Raw genomic sequence first — 22,962 nt, 5'->3', positions numbered from 1 at the left:
TGGCTTATGAGTTTTTTTATTGATTTCAAAACAGTATTTCCATCATATTTTATATTTCCCCAAAAGTACAACATTTGTTGTATATTAAACGATTAAATCTCATTGATTGATATAACTTTCTTGTTCTTAAAACCGATTGTTCAATACTTGGTTAGCTTCCAAAACAGTTTATATAGACAATAGTACTTGGTTACATCCATTTTTTATATACATATAAACATTCTATAACTTTTGTTTCTCGGGTTATTATGTCTGGTTTTGAACCAATAATCATTCTCAAACCCGTTTCTTTAAAAAATTAATTATACCAAAAAATTTATCCTGTTTAACGTCTCACATAATCTAATCAAATTTATAACCAAAGCTACCGTTTATTCCAAAATCACCCTTTACTACGACGAAATCGGAGCTACCGTTTATTCCAAAATCATCCTTGTTATACGCAGGATTCAATCGGCTCAATTCATAATTTTGGGGTTAAATGGGTGTGTATTCCACGTAATTAGTCAGAGAGGGGGTAAAAAAGGTAAAAAGCCATGTAGGATAATGAAAAATCCATGTCACCAGCCACATCAGCCAAAATTTAACCCCGTTAATTATTTTTAACGGGGGATCATAAAACAAAAAACCTTGAAAAGGCGGGACTGCCAGCGGGAAATACCGGAAATGGGATTATTATTGGCCAATCCATTAAAGGTGGGATTATTTAAACCCAGTTTTCCTTTAATAAATGTAATATATGTTAAATAAGTTTAATTTGGGTAGAATGAAATTTTATGATTTGATGAAGTTTGGTTTTGATGAATGTTAGTTTTTTGATTATTATTACCTCCACATGTGTAACCATCATTTCTTTCAATTCTAATACTAACACACGTAAATAATTTATTTTATCTAAACATATATATGCCCAAAATCGATCCACATGTGTAAATATAGATTTGAAATATGTCTTCGCAATAATTTACTAATGATACACCAATGTAAGCATCTATATTTTTTTTAATTAACTTCTTACAATTTTTTGTATATACTTCGAACCCGCACATATGAAATTCGTAGAAATTTAAAAACACCAAAAACACCATTAATTTGGGCATATATATTTAGGTACGTTTAAGTCCTAAAAACAATATATATACGCATGTTTACATATGTAAAAATTCTCTATAGAGATTGTAGAAATTATAGCGCAGAGAGATAACTAATTTTTGATTAAAGCAATAAAATATTTAATAAATACAATTTTTTTGTCACGAGTGAGAGAATGAAAACAAAACAATTAAAGGAACCAAATCGAAAAAAAAGATGTTAAAATTGAGGTAATGATTGTTTAAATTAAAACAAAATCATAAGTCGAAACAACACGAAATAAATATTACAAATGGACCGATATGAAACTTGTCGAACCAACACGATTAAACGAGTTGACTCGAAACACAAGCCGAACACCACATGATTATAAGTGAGACCGATACGAAACAAACACACATAAATACACATAAGTTGTATTTGGGTTTAACAATATTCAATCGACCGATATGAAAATTGTCGACCGGACACGATTGACACCCTAATTACACAATTTTCATTATTTCATAAAATTTTATATGCTAACGCATAATAATATAATATGACGTGACATGATCATGTGATTTGCATGCGATATGATATTATATTTAAGTAAAGAAATATTTATAAGTAACCATTATGTATCATGTATATAGCATACGCATAGCACCTGTGGGTACAAATTAAGGACTTATAACCAACCACGAGAGGATATACCACAAGAACAGGTACACCGCAATCTACACACATGACCACTAGGATATCAATCTTCAATTTGCCATTCATCAGAACTTCTTAAATGCTACGTAAATAACTCCACAAGTGTAACCATTTTTTTTTTTTTTCGAATTGTGAACTTTTATAAACAAGCAAAAAACACATACCACACCACCAAGCTACCTCCAAAAACGGAGGCCACCAAGAAAGAGAAAACACAATTGCATGAAAATAAAATTACACCAATTCGACCAACTTATCGATCTACATTTAGACCTATTCTTGAACCAAAGAAAACCAAAAGATTTTATGCCACCAATAATGTCTTCCACCAATAATGTAACCATTTCTTTCAATACTAACACAAGTAAATACCTTTTTTTTTATCTAAACATATATATGCCCAAAATCGATCCACATGTGTAAATATAGATTTGAAATATGCATTTGCAATAATATACGCATCTATAATTTTTTTTATTAATTTCTTATAAATTTTTTGTATATACTTCTAAAGCGCACATATGAAAGGTTACACCATTAAATAGGCCAAATATATTTAGGTACGTTTAATTCCTAAAAACAATATATATACGTATGAGCAAATATGTAAAAATTCTATAGAGAGATTATAGAAATTATAGCAGAGAGATAATTAATTTTGATTAAAGCAAGAAAATATTTAATAAATACAACTATATTTTTTAAACGAGTTGACTTGAAACACAAGCCAAACATGACATGGTTATAAGTGAGTCTTACACGAACAACACAAATAAATACATAAGTCGTATTTGAGTTTAACAATCCAATCGACCGTATATGAAAATTATCGACCAGACACTGATTAACACCCTAATTACACAATTTTCATTATGTCATAAAATTTTATATGCTAACGCATAATATTTTCTTTATTTAAATATTATTTGTGAATAGATATAATATAAGATAAAAAAAAAGATTATTGGATTTAAATAATCCCACTTTTAATGGGTTGGCCAATAATAATCTCGCCTCCGGTATTTCCCGCTGGCAGTCCCACCTTTTCAATGTTTTTTGTTTTATGATTCCCGTTAAAAATAATTAACGGGGTTAAGTTTTTGCTAATGTGGCTAGTGACTTGGCTTTTTCATTATCCTACATGGCTTTTACCTTTTTTCCCCCTCTTTGATTACTTACGTGTAATATCGATTGAATCCTCACCCATTACTAATCACTCCACACCATCCCACTCATTCCTTCACCGTCACCACTAACATGACTCATCACCATCACCACCAACCACCACCGCCGGACAATCACCACCGTAACTACCACTACAATCCACACTCCTTCGACAGTGTCGCGTCAATCAGAGGGTACTGTGCTTTTAACGGTGAGCTCAACGGAACCGATGAAGTAAGCTGGAGTTGGAATAGGAATAGGAATAGAAATCGGAGTCGGAGTAGCGTCCGAAGCCCTAACCGAAGATGCATCATCCGCAGTGTCAATTCCGGTGTAATAATAATAATACTCTTCACTGGCCTCAAACTCAACCCTAGCCGACTCCTCCGCAACCGAAACCAAAAGCCTCTTAACCTCCTCACTCCTCGCCACCGACTGCCGCCATTTTCACCGGATAAAAACAAGCCCGATCACCACCGCTACCACCAACACCACATAGGTAAACCCTATACCACTTATAATAAACATTTCCACAATAAATCCCCAAAATTGATGCAATTGAACCTACATGAAGACTGAATGCACACCAAATTGATGAGTTGCTGGTGAATTTATACAGATCGAGAATGAAATTAGGGCTTGAGAATGAGAATATTAATATTATTATTATTAATATTAAAAAAAAGGTAAAAGCCATGTAGGATAATGAAAAAGCCAAGTCACTAGTCACATCAGTAAAAACTTAACACTGTTAATTATTTTTAACGATGAATCATAAAACAAAAAACCTTGAAAAGGCGGGACTGCCAGCAAGAAATACCGTAGGTGAGATTATTCACTACTACAGAATTTGAATTTAAAAGCGGTGGTAAAATTCGATCTAAAGCGGTTTATATATAAAAACCGCTGTAAACCTTATAAAACAATATAACATATATTAATATTTAAAACAAACCGCTGCAAACCATAGAAATGAATATAACATATATTAATAAATAATACAAACCGCTTTTAATGTTTTCGGGATATAAGCTTCTACGCTAATTACCCAAATCCATAACATCCATATATAATTATTTCAAGTATTCAACTGTTCTTTTATCAATGCCACTCAGGCTCTCATAAACGTGCATACAAAATTTGATTTTTCATTGGGATATTGGATTTAATAACCTGAACTTTGGCCTATTGGCCGATATTAAACCTAGCTTAAGAAATTATCTAGGTTAATCCCAACTTTTACCCTATTGGAATTCATCGAGCCTTTACCTAACGGAGTCTAACCCGATTAGTTTTAGGGCTAAAACGTCATTTCTCAAAGTTTGGGAGACAAATAAAAACACAATTAAACTCCAGAACCCACCGTCGCCACCACCACCGCCGCCGCCACCGCCATTGCCACCACCATCGTCCTGCCACCGCCATCGTCCGCCACCGCCACTGTCGCCACCACAGTGGTGGTGAAGATGTCGGTGGTGGCAGCGTAGACGGCGTTTGGTTGGTTTTGAAGTATAATTATCCTTTTCATTTGTCTCCCAAACTTGGTGAAACAACATTTTTTTTTTCTCAAAAACTAACTGGGTTAATCTGCGTTAGGAAAATGCCCGATGAAGGCCAATAGGGTGAAAGTTGGGATTAACCTAGGAAATTTCTTAAGTTGAGATTAATATTGGCCAATGAACCAAAGTTTGAATTATTAAAATCCAATATCCCTTTTTTATTTCACATAATTTATTAACTAATCTTTCACACATTAGTTATTTATCATACCCCTAAGCTAAGGGTAATGAGATTTGGTTGAGCCTTAAGTCATCCAATCAAAACCCGACACGTAGGCGCTGACATGGCCCGTGGATCAAGCCCAAGAGGGTGTAATGGCCCATGTGATCTAGGGCATGATTGAATTTTTTTTTATTGTTATACACACAAATATAAATTAAAATACTTCATTAAAACATAAATAAAAAGAAAAATAAAAACATAAATTTGAAATACATAAAAATAGCGTTTTTATTTTTTTTCCGCCAATTTCTTCCGAATAAGATCTTTCTCTTCCTCCATTATCGCTTGGTCGGATACCGCTGTGGCTAAAGTCTTTGGCTATAATGCCAAACTCTTGAACCGATTTTTTGTATGTGAATATGAAAGCATGTCCATGCACTCTCAAACCTATTGAAAGTTAATCTTATCCACATCTCACAAACTCTCTCATACTCTCTCTAGCTTTCTATTTTGGGTAATAACCAAACACAAACAAGATCTGATATCTCGGTTGCTTAATAATTTCCGCTAGCTAGTAAGTGAGATTAATTCAAGAACTTAGTTGTTTGATCTGTCATTAGGACCTACAGATTTCATACCACCGCCTGCCACTTGACAGTCGTTGTGACACCATAAGAGTATAACTCTCTTGCGTAACACACGGTGAGACAAAAACCCGGGTGGGCTCATGATTCAAACTATAACCTCACAAGGCCTAGCTCAAATATTTCATTGTCAATATACACCAAAAGTGACACAAGTAAGGAATAAACTTGAGTCTCTATGGGTTTAGGATTACTTAAATCCGGTTTAGGATTACCCAAACATGTCCCAAATCTGATCCATTACCATCCCTAGGCACAAGTGGGGTATATTTAATTATTTACAAATACGTTTATAATTTTAAAAATATTTTAAAAATAAAATAGTTCACTTTTTATAAACCAAAATTAACACTTATTTATATAAATTGGTTGTGGCTCAATGATAGAACACTCACTTTACTAGTGAGAGGTAGGGGGTTCAAACCTCACCATCATCAATTTATATTGGAGATATAAAGGATGACCCAGGCTTGCCAGGGTTCGAGTCCTGATCTCACCCGGTTTTACCGGCTCCTCCCTATCGTGTCGTTTGACTGGGGTGGAGGTCGGGTTTATATCCGGGGAATCCTTCAATAGGTGGACCGCTAGGGGCTCCGTTCGTCCGGACTTGTGGCCGAATCAGGCTACCTTTAACCAATGGGGGCCACGTACGAAGCACCTGACGCTAGTTAGTTGGTCGTTTAAAAAAAAAAATAATAATAATAATCACTTGTTTCTAATTTCCCTCTAATATTCCATTCCCTCCCAGTTTTAAATTTTCATATAATCAATCTCCCATTATTTTCCCTTTCCCTCAAAACTAACCCTAGATATGCTCTCTCGATCTCTTCTCCTCACGATTTTAGACCTCCAAAAGACGGCCCATCAGTTGCCGGTGAATCACACTTTAGTCTTCGATTTCTCCTAGCTTCTATCCACTGTCGCACGACGCATTAGGTTAGAGGTTTATTTCAGCCCTAATTTCTCTCATATTCGGAAGCAAAGATACATTAGGTTTGAATGAGAAGCAAAGACCTTAACAAATAATCTGTTGCCTCACCTATTTTAGCCCTAGTCCACGCCTCAGACCGAGCTCAATGATGGCAAACTGGTGAAGTAAAACCTAATTTTACTGTCTGCAGACAGTTCCCGACCTCGGATCTCAATCAACAAAGGTAGGTCTGTCAATGTTAATAATATGATATTATGATGTGATGCTGGAATCTAAAACTTGACGGATAATTCATTTGCTATTAGGATTTCCCACATTCATATTTGTTTACTAATTTTGTTTTAATAAATTTAATGTAATACTTTATTCATAAAACAAAAATTTACATAATCCATGGACACTAATTTGATGAATATGAACACTCTTTAATTAGTGAATAGAAATATAATTTAGAGTTCACTGATTGATTTATTCAGCTTGTTTGCAGTTTAACTTGTTCATGAATCCGGTTTGATCAATTTGATCGGTCTGAACCAGTGAAACCAATAAGACTATTGGTTCGAATGTTAATCTTCGATTCGGTTTTAATAATAATAATAACATTGGTCATGTGTGAGTGTTTCTGTTATCTTTAGAGAAGCTCAAAGCTTGTGTTTGATTTTTAGTTGAATATGGAGCTTGATTTAGATTGTAAGAGTTTTGAAATTCAACTTTTGTAGGAAGAACAACAGTTAGGAATATAAGTGCAAACGAGTCGTGGCGATTGCAAGGTACTCGAGCTTGGATTGATAAAAAGCTCAAACAAGTCGAGTTGTTTCGAGCTCGAGTCTTAATTGTTTATTATTATTTTTATTGCTTTGCTTTGTAACATTAGTTATTGTTTGTTGATTTCTGCATACGAAAAACATGAAAAAGCAAAACAAATTAGAAACGCACAAACAGACCACGTCGACACATGCAGGACACACTGGATATAGAGGCTTGAAGGACTACTTTTCTACCCTATGGCCTCAACTCGTGCCGGTAAATCCATAATATGAAGGTTGTGGTTTGTTCGGGTTCTTATATTTAAGGTTGTGGTTAGTTCGGGTTATTTTGGGTTGTTCGGGTTATTCTAACTTGTATTTATTTATTTTTTTTAGATTTGGCAAGATTTGATAGTGGCTACACTGACGGAGCTCGATGATTTGATTATGAGATTAATGCTGAAACTTTTTTTTATAGATTGTTTGTAAGGGCCAAATGATTTTTATGTATTTTGATATTGTTGTTACTTCTGAATAATTTGTATTTTGTTATAGAATTTGGAATATTGATGATTAAAAGATAATTTATATGTTGATGTTGTTGAATGATTTATAATTTTTGGTATAAAGCTGCATACTTTTAGCTATAAAGCATAATATAAAATATAAAGCTTGATTTTCATTTCAATATTATAATAATATAAAGCTTGATTTTCATTTCATTATTATAATATATATTTATGTTGTTGGGTTTTAATTAATTACTGAAACCGCTGTAAACATCCAAACATTTTAATATATATTAATTTAAAAAGGGAACCGCTTCAAAGATTACCACCGCTGTAAACCTGAGTTTGTGTATGAATAACAGCGACACCATAAAAAGCGGTTCAGAACCGCTTTTAACACATTAGAAAACCGCTTCAAAGGAACTGTTTTTGTAGTAGTGATTATTGACCAACTAATTAAAGGTGAGATTATTTAAATCCAATAATCCAAGAAAAAGTTATACGCAACCATCATGTGTTATGTATATAGCGCATACGCATGCCCGTGGGTACAAATTAAGGACTTATAACCAACCACGAGAGGATACCACAAGAATAGGTACACGTACGGCAATCTACACACATGACCACTAGGATATCAATCTTCAATTTGCCATTCATCAGAACTTCTTAAATGCTACGTAACTTGACAACTAGGATATCAATCTACACAATAACAGGCATACTACTATCTTAACTTATTTTTTCTATGGATCAGGAACTTGTTTAATATGTAAGTGTTTAAAGAATATAAAGCAAGGTACTTTCAATGAAGATATCTTGATTAGAATTTATAAGTTTAGCATCATTTTCTATTATGCACTTGACTAAGCTAAGTGATCAAGGGGTATAAAATATATCTTACACATTATTACAGAAAGGCTTAACCCCAAACTTACAATTTTCTTGCAAACCTAGGTTAGAAGACAAAATATTTAGGCAGATAATCCCAAGATATGTATGATCAATATATCAAATCATACAATGTGTTAATTTGTTCTGAAAATTGAAGTTCTAGATCCCAAAATACAGCAAAATAAAATCATAACAGACATATGAGACAAACTTAGTTGAAGGCAGTTCTTTTAGTTACTCTCACCTTGAGACCATGCTTCATTTGAAGTACCATTGAATCCGCGGGACGCACTCGATGACCTTGCACCGGCTCAATATGATAATGGTAAATGACCATAGTTGCCACTATCTTTAATAGAGATAAAGACATATCCTTACCTACACAAGCTCTTGGTCCAGCATTAAGCGCCGGGAACTTATAAGATGGTTCATGTTTGATTCTTCCGTGTTTAGTAATCCACCTTTTGGGCTTGAACTCCATGCAATCTTCACCCCATATTGATTTCATTCTTCCCTTGGAATAAATAGATAGAATGATTTTCGTAGTACGATCAACCTGATGGCCACTAGGAAGAATGTCAGGTTGTAATGGAGTTTTGTGGTTAAATGGAAGTGGAGGGAAAAGCCTCAAGCATTCATTTAAAGCTCCATGAAGATAAACCATTTTACCTAGCTCTTTTGCTTTCCATCTATCAAGTAATTTCACATCAAGGTGTGTTCGAATCTCTTCCAAAATCTTATCTTCGACGTTAGAGTTTTGTGCAAGGATATAAAAGAACCATGATAAAACACTGCTAGTGCTATCTTTTCCCGCAACCATCAAATTAACTAAGGTGTCTCTTAAAAATTTGGTGGCATCTCCCAAAGAAACACCATGATCTTTGAAATGTCTCATGAAAGCTGTGAATACCAAGAACTTGTCCTCTTCGTATTGACATTTCGTGTTGTAAAACTCATTTGATTTTTGGTTTAAGCACTTGTATACATATTGATCAATAGTTTTCCATGCATCACTTATCTTCTTCTCATTTCCCACTCCAAGAACTTGTTGCAATTTCAAAAAGCATGAGGGTGTAACATGCCTATAAAAGATAGCTTCTTCGGCATCCGAGAAGGCTTTTAAATACGGGATGTAAGGAAAATCAAGAGACAAGCTTTCTGGGTCATGATCTAAAAGTAATTTGCATATAGTATCAAAAGTGAACCTGTGAAATATTTCTTGCAAATCCATTTCCTTGCCTTGTCTAGAAATGGACTCAAGTACCGGTAGAAGCCCCTTTTCCAACTTGTTCCACATTATTGTGTCCACCAAACTATGAAATTCAGCATGCTTGAACACACTCATGGTAACCTTGCGGTGGATCTCCCATAACTCACCGTCAGTATTGAAGATTCCGTCTCCTAAGATATCGAAGATCTTACGGAAATTATCACCTTTGGGATAATTGCAAAAGTTTCTGGTTAGAATGTGGTGGATGTCTAAGGGATTGGTGGTAACGAGCAAGTCCGTGTTGGTAAACCAAGGACCTCTCCACATGAATGTTCCACCACTGTCAGTTAAATAGTCTGTGACGTAATCATGGACTCGATGAGTGTTTAAAATGACACTTGGTATCATACCAAGAATCGGCCAATCTGTAGGTATAGCAGTTCCATGTGTTTGTGATTTATAGATAAGTATTAAAAACAGAATGGGAATTAAAATCAAAGACAGAATGACTAAAGATTCAAGAAAATCCATTGGAAAGACATGTGAGGGAAGAAGAGATGTGTTAATGCTTTATAGAAAGAGAAAAAGACATTAGTGTTGTGTTTTGGAGAATGTTTCTTGGCCCTTAAAATTTTAATTAGGCATATGAATTCACTTCACACCCATAAGACTCATATTGATCAATTTAAGCAACAGGGTATAATCTTATAAGAAACCGACATGGCACAATTAATATTAGGTATGAAACAATCAAACCAAACACCGAGAAAAGTAAAGCTGCTTGCGTTGAATTGAACACTGATTTAAAGAGTTTGTTAACCAAACGCAAAAGTGATTAGCAAGGAGTTTCTGTTCGTTGTTTCGAGTTTAATTTGATGTGCATTATCCGGAATAAGTAGGTTCTGATCACATGCATAGTGAAAATCTGTTGAAAAATGCCCTTAAATAACAAAGGGAAACTATGATATAATATGATTTGAAACTAATTTCTTGTTCATTAACGTATTGCATATGGGGAACTATTATACAAATGGTATAGTTTCCATGTCAAAAAAACAGAAAACCAAATGTTGACTGTAAGGTGCAAACTGGCCCTACGAATCCGGGTCACACCCATTAAGTTGTATTTCATCCGTCCCAATAAAAGCACTCATATTTTCTTTTTGTTTGTCCAATTACAAATGTCAACTTTCAAAATTTATTCGCCAGTTTACAAGTTTACCCTTAAACACACACAACTAGCATTAATAAACAATATTGATGGACTCAATTTTCAAGGGCATTATTGTCTTTTGGTAAGCAAAAAAACAATCATTCAATCTACTTTAAAATTTATGTTTTTCAAACCATGACACTTAGAGGGATGGAGGGAGTACAAGAATTTCTTGAACACCCATCTTGTGCTAAGGGTGTGGTTTGTCTGAGATGACAAATCAGCCCTGCGAAGCTTCGATCACAATCGAGGGGTGGAAAAAGTTTGTTACACATACTCAAAACTTGTTCGGTGTGAAATGCTCGAAATTATGATATGGACAAAGTTTTTATGCTAAACATTCACTACCATAAGAAAATGCACATGTGTTATTACTTAATATAGTTAGGTTTTGTGAAAGATAAAAAGGTTATCATGTCAAATTAAAAAGTAAAAGGACACGACTATATATCTCGTTTAATACAACTTACATAAAATAGGTTCTACTACTTTATGTATAATAAAACTTGTTGGTCATATACAAAACTGTGTTCCACTACGCTAAATATATACTCATTAACTTGGTATTACATACCGGAATAAAGAGGATACTCATAGCGTCGTACACACCCCAACAAAATTTTGTGATTGAAAGGTGTAATAAGAACAATTTTAAACACCACAAGAAGCATGATGAAAGCCATGAACATGCCTCATGGGCTGAATTGCACGGCATGCGGTCTATCTCTTGAACCGAGTGTCTACAAGAGTGTGACCGTGATGCATGTGGTCTGAATAATATGTAAATTATATAAAATTACAAAAATTGAAAATTTTTTTACGTTAATTCCAAATTGTGGTTTTCATCAATCATTTTTTTAGAAAAAAAAACACTATTCATCCTTTACATTTCAATTTTGTAACGCATTTCTTCCTATAGGTTAATGATCACGTTAGGTTTTGGTGTTAAGTCATTGCATGTGAAATATATGCATAGGTAAAACAATAATTTACCAAATATAGAATATCTACCTTATATTATATTCGTGCTTTTTTGGAGAGTAAGCTTCTTCTTGGGCCTCTTAACTCTATTTAAGAGCCCAAGAGGCAAATACTGTAATACACCGGATCCAATTCGTTTATGCAGTCAAATCAAAAATGTTACTAGTACATAATCGAGTCACATACTACTTTTGGGTTTCGGTCTGCTACTGCTAGATTTGGGCATGGTCATTTGGGTAGGGGGTCGGCCGATCACTGTGAAATTTTTTTTACCAGTGTATATGTGTTAAAATCCCGACCGAGCCATGTATAACTTTGACACCCAACCACTGTGTGATTTCGAGAAAGACACAACAACCCCGTTGGAATTTTGAGAACACCCTCATGAAATTTAAGACCAACCCTAATAATTTTTTTTTACATATTTACAACTATAATTATATAGTATATAGATAATATACCAACTAAATTTGAGTTTAATATGAAACAATTTAAATACAAGTTTAAGCTCAAATATTCAATTAATCTATGCTCAATTCTTAAGCATAAGTCTCAAACTCTCAACCTAATCTACATTTAAGCTAATTAAAAATAGAGGAGTACAATGGTGGCAGTAATATGTCAGGTGAATTCAACGGATTTAGTGTTTTAATCTAAAAAAAGGGTAAGTTTCGGTTATACATTATTTTGCTAACTTACTTTATTTGCATTGGTATTTTGTTTATTCGTTAATTGAGAAGTTAGCTCTCATATCATTATTACCCGTTTCAATCATAAGCGTTGAAATTCTCTTTTCAGCGATGGAGTACGTAAAGTCCGATTTGCGTAATTAGATAGATGATGAGAGTTTAAACGATGGGTTATGTGTTTCAATCAGAAAACTTGCTTATAAATGTTAAACTAGATAATGTTTTGGTTAGATTTCATAAAATGAAAACCCGTAATAAATAAAGCTAAATATATTGTATAATAATTATGCACTTATAATGAAGTTTCTCATACTTTTTTAATACAATGTTTTGTTTAATTATCCTTTTTTCTTTATATATGACTGACACAATTCAACCCGTCCGGAATGGTCGAAGCAGACCAAAAAAATATTATATAACGATAATCAACTGGGCACGGACCCAGACCCCTATTCACACACAAGATCACTTGCCGCATTAACCTTTTAGAATGGCATGCCATACTTAAATCAAGAGAATGAAAATCACATCTTGGCTTTGCTGTACAAATGAATGAATGATGTTGCCATAAATTATTTAAAGATAACTTTCCACATGAACGCAATTTGGCAATTACATCTTTTTGGGGTCCCTAGTTTTGTTTGCGTGTGAAAATTGATTCACATACATATTTAATTAGTTTTTGTGTTTTTTGGTGTTTTTCTTTCCTTTTTTTTGAAAATTGATTTACATACATATATAGTTTTTGTGTTTTTTTTTTCTATTTTCTTGGACTTAGTAAAGAGATTAGACCAAATCAATGGCTGACACAGATATGTTCTACGGAAGATTTGGAAAGGAGATCACGGAAACTAAAATTATATTAAACAGATTTTCTTTCGTTATTAAAATCTTCCACAACTTTTTCCGTGTTTATACACTAATACCACTATCATCATAGACTATTGATTAGACCAAATCAATGGCTGACACAGATATGTTCTACGGAAGATTACAGAGTATTCGCAAATCTCGACAAAGATGGAATTAATAAAGATACGTATACATGTAAGTATATTTTTAGTCGTTTGATTGTGTTTTTATGGAGTTCGGATCTATCATCAGTATGTTATTGTTGCCAAAAACACACTATTAGAAAAATAGATGTTTTTCTACAACTGAATCCGTAGGAAATATTGTTGTAAAATCCAGTTTCTAACAGTTTTCCAACAAAAAGTTACGTTGGAAAAACAAATGCTTGAAAATCGTTTTCAACCGTTTTCCAACAATCTTTCTTATTCTAGCAGTAACAAAAGAAGTAATTATCCCGAAGTTAGAGCCAACTAATATGTTTAGTAGTATAGTACAACGTTAAATTTGTATATTACTAAGTGTATCACAAGGTACGAGATACAACAATTACAAAACCTGAAGATGGTAGTCAGCTACATGTATCACTAGGTCGGTGCATGAATAATTTTATCATAGCATTAAAATTCCAAGCGGGCTTCGTTGAATGCATGCATGGGGACCGATTGGACCATGTGGATTTATGGGGTTATCTTCAAAGCTCCATTGGGATCAGTTAAGAACTTGCGCCAAAGAACCAGGTATAAATGTATAATAAATGAGTAGCAATTGGCACATACGTCATAAATAGTAGCAATTAACATTCAAACCATTGCTTCAAAATTTCAAATTTCTATTTTAGGAAGTCCACTTGTTCACGTGGATAGGAGTGTGGATGTTTGGCCAGAGAAAGTACACACAATCCTTTAAATTTGTAGTTTCATTTAAAAGCTTCTAATATCCATAATTTTCTTTTTTTTTTCTCACTATCAACTTTTTGAGCTCAACTTTCTAAGTCTAAGTTTATTTTTGTTTAAAACAAATAATAATTAATCAAGATTGTTTAATTGTCTAACCATTTCATCAATTGAAAATTTTGCAATATGCAACTTTACGGGAGTGTGATACGAACAGGTTCCTTCTTTTTAACATCTCAGGTATATACATTGATAGTGTGTGACAGTACGAAAGATTGAATGCTCTGTAATTTGTATTTGTTGAAAAGTAAACACTTGCAAGGTCTACAAATAAAGTTGTAATATACCATTTTCAAAAGATGAAATTACGAATAGATCAGTTGTAATAAATATTTTGTTTAATTATGTTTAATGAAATTTATTGCTTACAATTTTATATGTAGTTTATTTAATGTATTTTTTCCTGACCCGTTTTAGTTTGACTTGGCATGTTCTAGTACAACATTATTTTGGCACCCACTAACTAAAATTCCTGAATCCACCACTACACGTGGACTTGCATATAGTTGGTCAACATGGCAAATAATATTGCAAAAATGGCTGGGAGATTAAAATAGGGCCGTGTGATGAAAATGGGATATATACATTTGGGGATATATGAATAGAGGAGAAGTATAAAGTCATTCGAAGATTCAACTTCGACTAGTGAAATTAAAGAAATTCCCAAGCAATCAACACGATTGAATTGGATATACATATATTCAAACACGCTGAGATTTCTGTTAGAAAATAAACACCTATGAATTTCTTGACTGATTCGTTGGAAGGAAGATCAACAACTAGATCAGCTGACATTTTGGTCTTGGATGGATAGAATAAGGGAATTAAACATGTGTGTGTAGATCTGATAGGGGCTAGTTTCCTCTCTTGTGGGCTTGGGGCACTGTGGGTCAAACTGCGCTAAAAGTTGCTTCATGCAAATTGGCCAAACATGCATGAGAAAACGTGTCTTGACAACCATCACGTGTTTATACCATTTGCATTTGGTACTTTTGGTTCTCTTGCGCTTGAGGGGTGTAGTTACTTAGTCATGTTCACGGGTCATGAATAATAATGTAATGACCCTAAGATCTATAAATGTTGTTTTTAAACGACTTAGTTTTGTTATCCAAAATTGGCTAATAGTGTAGCGTGAGCGTTTACTCTCTACATATTTCAGTGTAAACTATACTCTGAATGAAAATGATTTCTACAAAATATGCTATCAAGGTAGATCAACAAATCTCAGCAGCATTAAATCAATTGAGCCATTCAAGCAAGCAGGGCCGGCGTTGAAAAGACGAAAAAAATTTTGAGCCAAAGGCAAACCTTTTTTTGGGTAAGCAAAAGAAACATTTTATTGGGTTTAAACAATTTAATTATAAATACATATAATTTTTTTTGAAAAAAAAAATTTCGTGGCTAGCGGGGTGTCGGGCCTGTGGCCGTCGACTACCCTGCCATGCCTCAAAGACGGCCCTGCAAGCAAGGTTAATCAACTCAACGAGTACCTTCTTGGACACCTACCTTTGGCTATAAATACTCCAACACCTTGGAACGGTATCATCATCTTCTCTCTAGCTATTTCTCTTAATATACACTTATATTCAAGAGCAATCTAGTCTGATTCTCACGCCGGAGAGTGATCACAAGGAGGTACCCCCCCTTCTCAGTGACGAGCTCACGGTGTCTGTTTTGCAGGTCATCAGAAGAATAACCATCTTGCCGGACCTAACCCTCGTGGGAAACATCTATTTAACCCCCAGATTATCCGTAGTCTGCCGGGGTCACTTAGTGTTTCTTCAATTTGGTCAACATTTTAACACTTGTACGTGGCCCCAAGGAATGAAAATCAATAAGAGCGTAAAAATACCCAAAACTGCTATTATCAAGATTACCCACCCTCGCTTTCCATGTAGCTAACTTACAAATCTTTTGACGATCGACATCCAATTTATTGCTAAACCCACATTAGCACTGATACGTAAACCAAGGTAGATAAATAAAAACTTATCGAGGTTGCACGGAAGGATACTCGCCATGTCACTTATATCAGTCTTCTCTACATTTAGTATGTACAACTGACTTTTGTGAAAATTGACTTTTAAGACCGAGGTAGTATGAAAACATCTTAGAATTCAAGTCAGATTCGTAAAATTTGACTCCATCCAATCCCCTAAAACTTCTTTAAAGTAACTACGATGTCTTTTTTGAACAACAAATTATTACACCATTCTTTTCCATTAAGTGACTTGAACGCTTATCTTTAGGGAACAACTCCACCTTGAGATCATTAGGCTACACTTTGAAACCGAAACCATAGATATGAATACCACTAATGTTGTTTGGTCAGGCTCTGAAGGTGCTAGTACTCAGATAACCACTAGTCTTCACTAAACCGTTTTTTAAATTTATTAAATACTAATATATTAACAAGAAAGCAATCATAACTCACATTGGGTAATCGAAGTGCATAATCATAAGTCACCAAATTAAAAGGGGTACTATGTTTTGCATGCACGTTAAAACAATAAATTTGAGATCAAAGATTAACGAATGAACCTCATAACTTCATATACCATCTTTTAGGCTGCAATTTTGTTAAAACTCATTAGCAACATGCAGCAAACAAAGATTACTGCAAATTATACTAATCCAAGTATTCCAGTCTAATGAGAACGTAAGCACTACTCTTACCCAAAATGGGAATTTCCTATGACAACATATGCACGTCGTCGAGTAATTATCTTTGAGATTGGTCCTGAGACGCGGTTGAGCACCACCCTAAGAAGCATGTTCATATAGGACTGGTTTAGGACCGACATCCTAGATTAAATCTTAATTCATTACCACACTTCAGTTTTAAACTATGGTTAGACAAGACTGATCATGAACTTGGTTGGGACTGGACTTTTGCAACCGTTTAATGATTGACACTACTTAGGTAACTATCAACTGACTTATCAACCACAATAAATTTGGTATTAATGACAAGAGACTCCCCACATAATAATGAAATGAAAATTCATGAAAAGTTATGGTCATTATAGAGCAATAGGTATTAGTAAAAATGGAAAACTGTTTTAAATGATATATATGAAAGAGCTAAAATTATTAATTTGACATTAACATATTAGAGTACTTGTCTACAAATGCTACAACTTTGAAATTTGCATTGCAATAGTCTTCAACTATACACATGTTAGTTACTCATTTACGTACATAATTTTCGATCGTAGTTTACGTATGTATTTACGATGTAAATGTTATTTGTTGTACTAAATGGAAATTTAAACATGTTGCATTAAATAAGAACCATGAAAATACAACATATGAAATCGTAATACAAGAAACAAGCGGTCACAACCAGGTTAGATACGATAGGTTTAACTCATGTAACTCGCAATGAAACATACCAAGCTAATTCACTACAGATAAGAATGGTCAAAGTAACATCTTTCACATAGTATTAAAAGCTAAAACATGGATTTATTTATAGATTATTAGACACTTTATTCGCACATCATCTATCCAATATGCTTAATACAAATTTGTAATTATAAACACTTAATACAAATTACTTTATTATGCTAACTTCCTTTTGATTTTCTTCCCTTAAAGAAGCGCCTACATAAAGGAGCTTCAAGCGTATTACAATGATACTATCAAACATACACTCTCCTTCTCTTAAACCTTTATGTCCATGGATTCCCTTGAATACACAACCATTCTCTATTTAGTTTTCATTCTCTTGTTGTTTGTAATGTGTATATACAAATCTCAAAAACAAACTACTATGGCCCCTATAAATTGGCCTGTTCTTGGCATGATACCGGGGATCCTTCCCAATCTCCACCGGCTTCATGACCACATGATCGAAGTTGCAATGCACACATGTGGTACATTCATGTGGAGAGGCCCTTTCTTTGCTCATATGGACATGCTCTTTACCACAAATCCTTTAGACATCAACTACATTCTTAGCAAAAACTTCAGAAACTACCCAAAAGGTGACGCGTTTCGTAAGATCTTTGATGTTCTAGGAGATGGAATCCTCAAGTCAGAAGGTGAGTTATGGGTGATCAACCGTAAGATCACCATGTCTGTACTCAAACAAGCGGGATTTCAGAATATGTTGAAAACAATCCTCTGGAACAAAGTCGAAAAGGGGCTTCTACCCGTGCTAGACTCCATTTGCTGACATGGAGCACAAATGGATTTGCAGGATATATTCCAGAGATTCACATTTGACAGCATATGCACCGTGCTATTCGATGATGACCCTGGAAGTTTGTCAGTAGATTTTCCTCATATCGTGTGTCAGAAGGCCTTGTTGGATGTCGAAGAAGCTCTCTTGTATCGGCACCTTACGCCTCCATGCCTTTGGAAACTGCAAGAATTTCTTGGAATAGGGAAGGAGAAGAAGTTTAGTGAAGCACGGATAATCCTTGATCAATTCATATACAAATGCGTCGCACAAAAACAAAACGAGCACAATAACATGAACCGCGAACACCAAGATGAAAAGTTCATATTAATCATAGCTCTCATGAGAGAAATGGAAGCCCAAAATGGCACTTCTGGCAATCCTACACAATTTCTAAGAGACATCTTATTAGATCTGATAGTTGCGGGAAAAGATACCATCAGCAGCGCGCTTTCTTGGTTCTTTTATAATCTTACAAAAGCCCCAATAGTTGAACATAAGATTCTTGAAGAGATTCACAAACATTTGGATGTCAAAGGGGGCAAGATATGGAATGTCAAAGAGCTAGGTAATATGGTTTACCTTCATGGTGCTTTATGTGAATCTTTAAGGCTTTTTCCTCCGGTTCCATTTAATCTTAAAGTTCCACTAGAACCCGATAACCTTCCAAGTGGCCACAAAGTTAACAAAAACACCAAAATTGTTCAACCTTTATATACCATGGGACGGATGAAATCGATATGGGGTGACGACTGCATGGAGTTTAAGCCCGAAAGGTTGGTTACTAAACAAGGAGGAATCAAACACGAGCCATCTTACAAGTTTGTGGCATTTGGTGCTGGTCCGAGGACTTGTGTGGGTAAGGAGATGGCTTTGTCTCAAGTGAAGATGGTGGCAACTGCAATCATATATCATTATCACATAGATCTAGTGGAAGGTCATCACGTTGTCCCGACGAATGCTATTATACTACATATGAAGCATGGTCTCAAGGTGAGATTAACTAAACGAATCGAAGTTAACTGAACAAGAATACGAGTTAAAGATCTATAATTTTGAGTTTATGTTGTTCTATTTTGTGCTTATGAGCACAATGATATTTCGTAATAAGATGCTAAGGAACATCGAGCTAGAATATAAACGCGTGGAAGTAGTATATAAGTATTCTTGTAATAGAAAAAGTTATAATGTCCTGAACCTCTAATGTTATGGGAATGAGTAATGTAAGACGTTTATATATATGAATGAATTATTAATTTGTGCTAATGTTACCGTCATAGAGAGCAACCATATAATCAGCCATCTTTAAGCTTCAACTGCGCACTGTGATAGGCATAAAGTTCTTTGATATATGTAAAACTAGCTACTCACAACCGCGCGTTGTAATAGGCATAAAGTTATTTTGATTTTTATGTATTCGCTAAAAAGAAAACCCAAAAGATAAAGTCAATCTGAAGACTCAAATCCTTGAGTTTGACCAGATCAACTTGTTTATATCCTAGAGCCATATATTTTATTCAATCTTCTGAAACCCAAAAAAGAATAATAATAATAATAATTATAACAATAATAATAATAATAATAATCCCTTCGGAATGGGTGTTTCCACGTTCAAGTTTGTCATGCAAAAGACGTTCGAGACAAAAGGTGGCTATAATAACTTATATGCCGATGGCTTCTGAGTTTTTTTATTGATTTCAAAACAGTATTTCCATCATATTTTATATTTCCCCAAAAGTACAACATTTGTTGTATATTAAACGATTAAATCTCATTGATTGATATAACTTTCTTGTTCTTAAAACCGATTGTTCAATACTTGGTTAGCTTCCAAAACAATTTATATAGACTATAGTACTTGGTTACATCCATTTTTTATATACATATAAACATTCCATAACTTTTGTTTCTCGGGTTATTATGTCTGGTTTTGAACCAATAATCATTCTCAAACCCGTTTCTTTAAAAAACTAATTATACCAAAAAATTTATCCTGTTTAACGTCTCACATAATCTAATCAAATTTATAACCAAAGCTTATGAGAAACGTTTTATACTCTTCAATGAAACGGTTTGTGTTTGTGTAACCACTTGAAACCCGCATGAAACACAATCCACTCTGCCATTAGGATCAGTTTTGTCTTGGTAAACATTTTCCAAATTCGAAACACATGTTCAAGGCTGTCAGGGAAACATGCAAGTCCGAATGATTATTATACTCATGATTCGATATTCTGCCTAAATACGTACTAAAAAAACGATTGATCATGTGCGCAAGTATACGTCGAAAATAATAATAATTAAAACTTGGATAAAATTAAACATATATTTAAAATGATTTTTTCATTAGGACAAAATTAAGAAAACCTTTCTCTTATAAATGCTAGCAGTATTTTCTAATAATTGAGTATATTTAAGTATGCTTATAAAATATAAGTTATTTACTTTGGACGTATTCTTCTAATCAATAGAATGCTCTAGTAAACTTAATATAATAATTTCAAAAGAAACAGAATTGAAATTTAGTACCTACAAAAAGCACGTGTAATAAGTCAACAAACAAAAGAAGAAAATAATAGTGAAGACTGAAGAAATATGGCTGTTCCAAAATGGCCGGCTAAAAAGATTAATTAGTTAATTAACAACAGAACTCAAAAGATGGGTGTATAAATATATCCATACCGACACAAGCATGCATCATTCAAGTTTTATCACTAGCAAATAAGTCAGAAAACAAAATAGTTTATATCGCACTTGAAAATGTTCTCGAAAGTATCAAAGGAAATGGAAGTGAAGACGACGATAAGCAAAGCTTGGGACGTTTATAGCACGTTAAAGCTCGCAATGATCATCCGATCAGAACTTGGTCATCTTTTTGGCATCGACATCTTGGAAGGAGACGGTGGTGTAGACACTGTCATCAAAGTTACGCCTCTTTCTGGTAATTAATCACTTTTCGTTTTAACTTTCGCATGTCTCTAGAAATTTTTTTAACATGTTTTATTTCTTTTTTTATTTGAAAACATTAGATGTGTTGATGGTACCTGCATATAAGGAAAGATTTACTAAGGTTGATCATGAAAAGAGGGTTAAAGAAGTTGAGATAATTGAAGGAGGGTATCTTGAACTCGGATTTACTTATTATCGTATTAGATCCGAGTTTTTGGAACATCAGAAAAATGACTCGTTCATCCTTAGAGTTACATTTGAGTTTGAGGCAGATGAAGAAGTCATCACAAATATTGATACCATCAAGCTGATTATGAACATGTTTGAATTTGCTAATGGCTACATTGAAAGTAACTAGTATAGGATTTATGCATCTAATTTTGGTCTCAATTACTGGTCATTTGTATTTCCAATAAGGGGTCACCGTTTGTAATTTTAATTTGAAGAGTTTTTGCATCAATCTTGCAAACAATGGCATAAATAATAAGAATGAAAGATGTATGATACTTTGTTACATTTGATGTAATATTTGCTTTATGTTATAAACTTTTAAAATATATATTGAGACTTCATATTTATCTTTGTTGGTGTATTTTTTCCGTCATATCGCAAGGGCACCCCTCTAGTATGTGTGTCTGCGCGTGCCCACTTGTGTGTAACATGAAACGTGGAAGGGTACATACTTTGAGAGCTAGAATGAGTTTGAGAACCACAAAACAGTCAATTTTTTTTCCTATTTTTTTTCATGTGTTATACGTTTGAAAAAAAAAAAACTTTTGTTTTTCACGAAAATAAAAATGTGGGTCCGAAGATTATGTAACTTATAGATACGAAAATAAAAAAAGAAAGCTTACGAAAATATAAAAAAAAAGTTTGCAAAAATGTGAGTCCGATGATTATGTAACCTTTGTTTTTCACACAATATTTTTGGCAACCGCGGCTACATGTATTTAAGTAATCGAAATTCGAAAATACGTATATATATAATTTTTATTTTTTCATGTATAAATAGCATGCAATATATATTTACTAAAAGGTTAGAAAAAGTTTGATAGTTAATTTGGACAAGTTACTTGCGACTCTCAAAACTCATCCTATTACATTTGTTTTGCTTTGAATTTGTGACTTGGACACCATATGAAGTTTTAAATAAATAAAAAGTTAATGTCAAATAGTAATTAAATTAGAAAATTAATTAGATATTGAAAGATAAAAAAAAAAGAGAAATTTGAAACATAATCCAGCCACTCCACTGATTTGACTAATCAGTCTGTTCTAGCTCGGATTAATTTTGCAATATATAAATATACTAGCTTTATGACGGTACTAAAAGTTTATATTATTATTATTATTATTATTATTATTATTATTATTATTATTATACGTCCCGGTGAGGATCCACAACCTGACAACCACTTGTTGGTTATATATGGCTAATGAGTCAATTTGTACCACCCAATTCAACTGTCTTAGTCCATTTCACAGGATTTATAGACCAAAAAGAAATTAAAAAAAACACACTCAAGAA

The 22,962-nt window shown here is 33.8% G+C and overlaps 1 protein-coding gene and 2 pseudogenes across 1 annotated transcript; 2 read left to right on the top strand and 1 right to left on the bottom strand.

Annotated features, from left to right (window-relative positions):
- Nucleotides 1–8,497: 8,497 nt before the first annotated feature.
- Nucleotides 8,498–10,142, bottom strand: LOC143569471 (alkane hydroxylase MAH1 pseudogene; annotated as a pseudogene).
- Nucleotides 10,143–17,803: 7,661 nt separating this feature from the next.
- LOC143569469 (alkane hydroxylase MAH1 pseudogene) lies at nt 17,804–19,562 on the top strand (annotated as a pseudogene).
- Nucleotides 19,563–21,193: 1,631 nt separating this feature from the next.
- LOC143569468 (norbelladine synthase-like) lies at nt 21,194–21,792 on the top strand. Its single transcript, XM_077055364.1, has 2 exons — nt 21,194–21,426; nt 21,515–21,792. The coding sequence occupies exons 1-2, from the start codon at nt 21,246–21,248 to the stop codon at nt 21,790–21,792; spliced, it is 459 nt and encodes a 152-aa protein (XP_076911479.1). The 5' UTR covers nt 21,194–21,245.
- Nucleotides 21,793–22,962: the final 1,170 nt, after the last annotated feature.

This window comes from Bidens hawaiensis, unplaced genomic scaffold (genome assembly GCF_021521415.1).
Source record: "Bidens hawaiensis isolate Kalapana, Puna unplaced genomic scaffold, B.hawaiensis_p1.1 tig00024489_1, whole genome shotgun sequence".
NCBI lineage: Eukaryota > Viridiplantae > Streptophyta > Magnoliopsida > Asterales > Asteraceae > Bidens > Bidens hawaiensis.
This window is presented reverse-complemented; position numbering and strand designations above follow the sequence as displayed.

Excerpts from the sequence above, each read along its gene's own strand:
- LOC143569468 (XM_077055364.1), top strand. The coding sequence starts at position 21,246 with ATGTTCTCGAAAGTATCAAAGGAAATGGAAGTGAAGACGACGATAAGC. Across the intron at positions 21,427-21,514 it reads CAAAGTTACGCCTCTTTCTG|ATGTGTTGATGGTACCTGCA; the intron begins GTAATTAATCAC and ends TGAAAACATTAG.